General features: G+C 37.2%; 1 protein-coding gene across 1 annotated transcript; it reads left to right on the top strand.

The window, feature by feature from the left end:
• The first annotated feature begins 2,449 nt into the window (after positions 1-2,449).
• On the top strand, positions 2,450-6,672 carry LOC109214063 (UV-B-induced protein At3g17800, chloroplastic). The gene is made up of 3 exons (XM_019377944.1): positions 2,450-2,717; positions 5,289-5,569; positions 5,697-6,672. The coding sequence occupies exons 1-3, from the start codon at positions 2,592-2,594 to the stop codon at positions 6,505-6,507; spliced, it is 1,218 nt and encodes a 405-aa protein (XP_019233489.1). The 5' UTR covers positions 2,450-2,591; the 3' UTR covers positions 6,508-6,672.
• The last annotated feature ends 206 nt before the right edge of the window (positions 6,673-6,878 follow it).

A 6,878-nucleotide genomic window follows, 5' to 3' on the forward strand; every position in this document is an offset into this window, starting at 1 on the left:
CTACCCAACCACGGAAGTTGGGCACAGATTCCACAACACCCATGGTTGCTGAAAAGAAAAAGAAGCAAGATTAAGAAAAATAAGCCTTGGGAATAAAAAGGCATGAGAAAAATTTAACACTTACGTGCAAAATTCCACTTCTCAGGGAAGCGAACGTTCTTTTCACCCACTAAACCAGCAGTGGGAGCAGCAACAAACCAGGCATACCAGCCACGGTCTTTATCATCCTCGGGACTCACTAAGACCCTCTTACTCCTGGCTGCTAAACCAAACACGCCGTTTCGAAAGAGCCTAGGGGAGTAAAGATGAATTAGATGGGGTAAAGTGAATTCAACATCTGCCATGTTAGCAAGGTGCCTCAAACAGGCGACAGCTCTCCACACAATCGGACCAATTTGACCCAAGCATACATCGAAAAAATGACAAAAATCTAAAATGACCGGGTCAATGGCCGGTTTAAACCCTAGAGTAAAGGGGTATGTGTAAACATAGGAGAATCCTATTAAGTAAGATGTGATCCTTTGATTTGAGTTAGGTATGATAATTGGGAAATCGTCACTCCAATGACAGTCCTTACGAACTATGGGAGCTAAAACTTCTGTGATTTGAGTAGGAAAGGGATCGGCATGATCTAAAGAAGCAACTTGAGTTCTGAGAGACTCTCTATCATGATGAAAGGAAATTTCAGAGGGGATTATTTCCTCAACCAAAGGCTCACGAAGTGGCTCAGAAGATTCTTTATTACGAGAAGAACTCCTCTGAGAATGTGAACCCCTAGTCCCAGAAGAGGGACCATAGCTAGAAGAAGGAGTTGACGTACTACCATGAACAGATCCAAGGCTACGGAGTCTACCCCCTCTTCTGTGTCTAATCGGAGCATTGGGGAAGCTATCCAGAATGGGGGTTCTCTTACGGTTAGGAATTGATGAAGCCATGGCAGAGACGGCTGAAGTGGAGCAGAAAATAATAAGGAGATTTCGAAAGATTAGAGTATTTAATACGCTTTATGTGAAACAAGACAAGAAGAGAAGTTATATTTATACTAATGGATAACTGGCAAAGAGAAAAAGTACGATGATGGGAGAACCATAATAATGATAACTGATACTTCGTGAAAAGTGAAGCCGAAAAGAAAACCTAAAAAAGTGCTGCAAAATAGTACGACCAATAAGAGAATGACACGTGTCTAGTGCATTAAAAGGAAGTGACAATTGAAGCGTCAACTCTGTCAGAGCATTAATGGTGACAAAAATTCTCCTTTAATGAATTCCACTTCCCAAATATTCGAACTGATGAATAAATGGAAAGTGGGGGGACTATTTGTATTGGAAAAATTTGTATTCATATATACATGATGACGTGTCCTGACACGTGGAATGGATAATGAGTTGTGATTTGCCACGGTTCAAGAGTTACAAACAGGTACGGGTAAAAAGAGGCACGAGACGAGAGATTCAGCGCCCCGTTCCTGTTTAAGCTTATTTACATACGAACAATGAGACGAATGAACCTGGTTAAAGAAAAAGATGCAAATGCGGCATTTAAAGGGTATTAAATGCTGGGGCCGTTAAGGAATATATACATTCAGTGTAATGATTATGTAACGTAGCATTTAATGTTATTAATTACTCATAATAGCCTCATTATGGCTTAGGCATAACGTGCATCTCCAAAGATTCCCAAAGGGACCTATAAAAGGAGAAATATGTAATCACTGGAGGCACAAGCGACTATTGAAATATACTCTGATTTACCAGCTTTCATACTTGGCTATTCTAAAATTTCTTTCTTTATTTACTTTTCCGATTATCAGTAACCCGATTCTTCTAATTTCTAGCTTTGACTAAAAAGCTATTTTTTGGTTAAACACACACTTGGTTTGAAGAATGATTATCTACACGGCGCCACCATCAATGTGCAGCATGCTTCCGACCCATATTGAAACGCAACAATCCACATCCATCAATTATTAAAGTACAAACAAACCCACAAAAAGTCTATAATTTTTAAAATCCATTTTCTCAAAATGTACTTTGAAATCTAAAAATTTCGGCCAGAAACTGTTATCAGAAGAAGATAGAAACGAAATCTGAAAAAAAATTCTCGTATCAATGGAATGGTTAAGTGTGTAACTGCCGATGAATTTTTTTTGATTTAGCTATGGGGTTTTTGAAAAGTGACGGGAACGACTGGGTGAATATCCAGTCTTCAGATAAATTAAATAAGGCAAATTAAATGAGGGGAATCCGCTTGGGTTGATCGGGTAAATAGTAAAGGCCACATTAGTAGTATAAGTAAGTCATTTGAACTTGGATATAAAAGTGTAAATGGTTTCGGTTTAATAGGGCATACAGTGATAATTTCTCTTAAGATAAATGGCTCTAGTGCTAATACTCCTATTAGTTTGATATTAAAAAGAAAAAGCATACCAGATTAGATACTTTTGTTTGAATGCCACGTAACCAACTAATATTTTCCTCCGTACTCAACCAAGTGACCTACTACAAAAAATATCAGCAGAATCGCGGCTCTAACGTTGGTTTAGCAACAACAGCAGCCAACCAGAACTCATCTCCGCCACTGAATAGTCGATGCAAATGACCGGAATATTTGCCGACGTGTCCGTTGTTCTCCCGTCCAATGCCGGCGGCGGTTTGAAACAGTTCTACGCATTCTCCGACCCCACCAAATCCTTCCTCTCTCAATCTTTCTCCAAAGTAAGAAATATATTTGGTTTCAGTACAGTCGTCTCGTGGTATTCTGTAGAAACTAGATAAATTAGTATCTTAACTTGACTCGGTAAATACCTACGTGTAAGCTCGTTGTTAATTATGTGAAGATAAAGGTCACTAGGCTTCTTTTTTTGGTTGAAGAGTTAACCCAAAAAAAACAAAAAGAGCTTAGTGGTGATTAGCATATGTAGACGTTCCGAATGAAACAATTTTCCTACTTATTATTTAATTATTTAGTATGATTATTCTTATTTTAGTTAGGAGATTGAACATGATTCTTATGCAGAGGCAACAGATATATGAAAATAAAACAATTTTTCTATTTATTATTATAGTATTATTATTCTTATTTTAATTAGGAAATTGAACATGATTCGTATGCAGAGGAAACAACAGAGATATAAAAGTAATGAAATGAAATTAAGTAGTGGGGAATTGTATAATGATTCAGTATTGAGAAGTACACGAATTGGGAAAAGAGGTATGGAGGGCTGGTTTTTGCATAGTGTATTTTTGTGTTATTATTAAAAATTTGCTCTCCTGTATAGCATAAGAATGTTACAAAATTATGGTGTAAGAGACAAAGTGCCCACTTCCATTTCGATTACCATAATTATAGGAAAGGTGATGTAGAAGTTCAGTGTGCACTACTTGGTGAAAAAGGCTTTCAGAGCACTAGGGCATTGCATGTCTCTTTTCTCCAATGATCCATATGCTTTTTGTCAATTTCTAAAAGTTTAACATGAAAATAGGATGCAGAATCGCTAATTGAAATGTGCATGTTCAATCCCTTTTGATGGGGTATAACTGGATAAGTTAGTGAAATTTTGTCACCAAAATAGCACTAAGAAAGTGTTGGAATTTATACAAAATAAGGACTTAAGTTCCTATCTATGATACAAGGAGTCTACAAATGACTATTGTAATGATTTACATCCTTCATTTTACACCAAAACCAAAATGATAGAGAATGTAGACAAGTAGCTTTACGTAATGTAGTGCAGTTGTTTTCCCTTCAAAACATCTGGATTTTCTCTCTTTCCATATTGTCCATTTTATGCATAGAGGTATAGTGTTCTGTAAGTCCTTAAGCTGCTTTGTTATTGGCCGCCACTTCCTTCACATTGTTTGACATTGCCCATCGTACTCCTAAAAGGCTTTTGAACATGCTCCATATAATTGAAGAAACAGTTTCTCTCCATCTCTTTTTGCCCTGGAATACCGAGAGCATTTACTGCAATAATCAAGTCAAATTGATTTTTGTAGCTACCAAGATTCCCAGAAAAGGAAGAAGAAAGGTTCACACTGCCTAACCTATACGCATCATCATTTTTGACTTCTGCTTATCTTGGAATACATGGTACCTTTATCCCTGTTAATGATGATCAATGTCCACTTTTCAAAGTTCTCATTAAGGTTCAAGGATCTGTTTGTTCCTCTATCTTTCCTTTGCATCTGTTGTTTGATGTACTGACAAATTTACTCCCTCAATTTCAACTTGACTATCTTTTTTGACTTTCAACAATTTAGTTAAAATGTTTTTAACTTACATAACTTGTAATATAGAACTTGAGGTTTAAGTGTTTGCATCAAGTAGGCTCAAATTGAAATTGATGTGTTTGCAATTTGGAAACCCTTAAGGTAGACTTGTTTCACCTACCAGATATTAAAGTTCTCAGAGTCAGTGATCAATAGTTGAATTCATTTCATGTAACTGGAATTGAAAAATAATAGAACTAGACTTTTACGAGTACAAAAGTGATTGCTATAGAGGTGGATGCATTACACATATGTTTGAGGAGAAACATTATCACTAACATATAAAGATATATCACTTCTTCTTGAGCATACATTGAGTGTGGTCTGGTAAACTTAAAATGTGTAAAGATATCTTCTCGGGACCATTTGTTTGGCTTTACATCTTCAGAAAAATTGGCTAATCAAGTACATGAAACATGTTGTTTGGACTGAAAACCTTTTTGATCAGCTGCAAATATGTTAAATTTGGATTTTCTTCTGTAAATATATCTGTGGTTAAAGGAGAAGTTTGATTTGGAGTGCATACTTTGAAGTTTATTTATGCCAGATTGTAGGCTTGAGTGATGGAATTTGGAAACATATAACCTGATTTAAGGGCTTACCGATATATTGGTTTGTTGTTTACTTACCCCTTCCTTTTTGAGTTCGGGGGCTTAAAGAAGAAAAGGTTGTTGTAGTTTAAAGAGTACGTGATGATTGTACTCTCTGCGTCTTCATGTGATATATCTTTCTCAAGAAGTAAAAAAGAAACGATTCAATTTGACCATTTAGCTGATTTTAAAATTGTATTCCAATGTTTACCTGCATACACTCTACCCTCCCCAGACCCCACTTGTTGGAATTCACTGGGTTTGTTGTTGTTGTTGTTGTTGTTGTTGTTGTTTTATGCCAATGTTCTTGACAGAGGGTCATGAAGGTGCACTAATTTCTAGCTTCGAGTTCTCACAAGAGAAATTTTCTTAATACCTGTAATAATCGTACATTTATTGCCTGCAATAATCTTACTTTCTTCTGCAGACCTCCCCTTTTTCTGTCCCGAAGCTTGGAATTGGGCCAGGAAAGGCCCAAACCAGAAACTGGATGATAAGAGCAACAGCATCACGAGGTTCAGGAGGTGATTTGGTCCCAGTTGCTCCTGTTCAGTTGGAGTCTGCTGTTGGTCAGTTTTTAGCACAGATGTTACAAACCCATCCGCATTTGCTCCCTGCAGCTATTGAACAGCAGCTGGAGAACCTACAGAATGAACGGGATACCCAATTAAAGGAAAATCAGCCTTCGTCCAAAGATGTCCTCCATAAGTAATATATTTGATCTTTGCTTTTTTCTTTTTAATGTTTGCTTAGCGAGTCATATTTTTGTTATCATTTCCTACAGCCAAGGCTATATATATGGATATGCCTGATAGAAATTCATTTTGAATTTCAGGAGAATAGCTGAAGTTAGAGAGAAGGAAAGGCGGAAAGCATTAGAGGAGATTCTATACTGCTTAATTGTACATAAATTTGTAGACAATGAAATTTCGTTGATCCCAAAAATATCTGAAACATCAGATCCTACTGGAAGTGTGGGTTTTTGGCCAAATCAAGAGCAGAAGCTAGAATCTATTCACTCTGCTGATGCATTTGAAATGATCGTAAGCCACATATCTATAGTTCTTGGTGAGCGTGAAGTGGGTCCTCTTGATAGCATTGTTCAAATTAGCAAAGTCAAACTTGGTAAGCTCTATGCTGCTTCTATTATGTATGGATATTTCCTCAAAAGGGTTGACGAACGTTATCAACTCGAGAGGAGTATGAGTAAGCCTCCTGAGAGTTTCCAGATCTCAACAAATCCTGATGAGCCAGCAGCACCAAGACAACTATGGGATCCAGAGTCATTGGTAGAAATTTACCCTGAAGATGGTGACAGAGAAGGTTTAGCGGATTCTGATATTGAGGATAAATCACAAAGGCTGAGATCTTATGTGATGTATTTGGATGCGGAGACACTACAGAGATATGCAACCTTAAGATCAAAGGAAGCAATTTCTGTGATTGAAAAGCAGACGCAAGCATTGTTTGGACGGCCTGATATTAAAGTTTCTGACGATGGTACGTTAGATGTATCTAATGATGAAGTTCTCTCTGTTACATACTCTGGTTTGACAATGCTGGTTCTGGAGGCAGTTGCTTTTGGATTATTTTTATGGGAGGCAGAAAGCTATGTTGAATCTAAATACCATATCATAAATAACTAAAGGTATTCTTTTGTGCATTAAGAGGAAACCATTAATGATCTTCTAGCTCTGCAAATTGTATACTTGTTCAAAACCACTAAGCATGCCTTGTGTATCTGATAATTATCAAGCTCATATGCACATTATTTTTTGACAAGTACACTACTATATGATACAAATTCAAAATGTGAGCTTTCAACTCCACAAGATGCTGATGTCCAGTGTGCCCCTGGCAGCCCATGAAATGCAGAAGACTTAGTGTTATTCATGCTCGGTCGTACTCATAACCGCATTAGGTGTCAAAAGGTGAACAACCACTAGTCAGGGGATAAGTAGGGAAAATGGACTTATAACTTCGGAAAATTGGCTTTGAGTGATGGAAATGGTGTCCT

Source organism: Nicotiana attenuata, unplaced genomic scaffold (assembly GCF_001879085.1).
Source record: "Nicotiana attenuata strain UT unplaced genomic scaffold, NIATTr2, whole genome shotgun sequence".
In the NCBI taxonomy this organism is placed as follows: Eukaryota; Viridiplantae; Streptophyta; class Magnoliopsida; order Solanales; family Solanaceae; genus Nicotiana; species Nicotiana attenuata.

Bases quoted from the DNA above. Each gene is read 5' to 3' on its own strand.
- LOC109214063 (XM_019377944.1), top strand. From the start codon at position 2,592: ATGCAAATGACCGGAATATTTGCCGACGTGTCCGTTGTTCTCCCGTCC. The intron at 2,718-5,288 runs GTAAGAAATATA...TTTCTTCTGCAG, and splicing joins TCTCTCAATCTTTCTCCAAA to ACCTCCCCTTTTTCTGTCCC. The intron at 5,570-5,696 runs GTAATATATTTG...TTTGAATTTCAG, and splicing joins TCCAAAGATGTCCTCCATAA to GAGAATAGCTGAAGTTAGAG.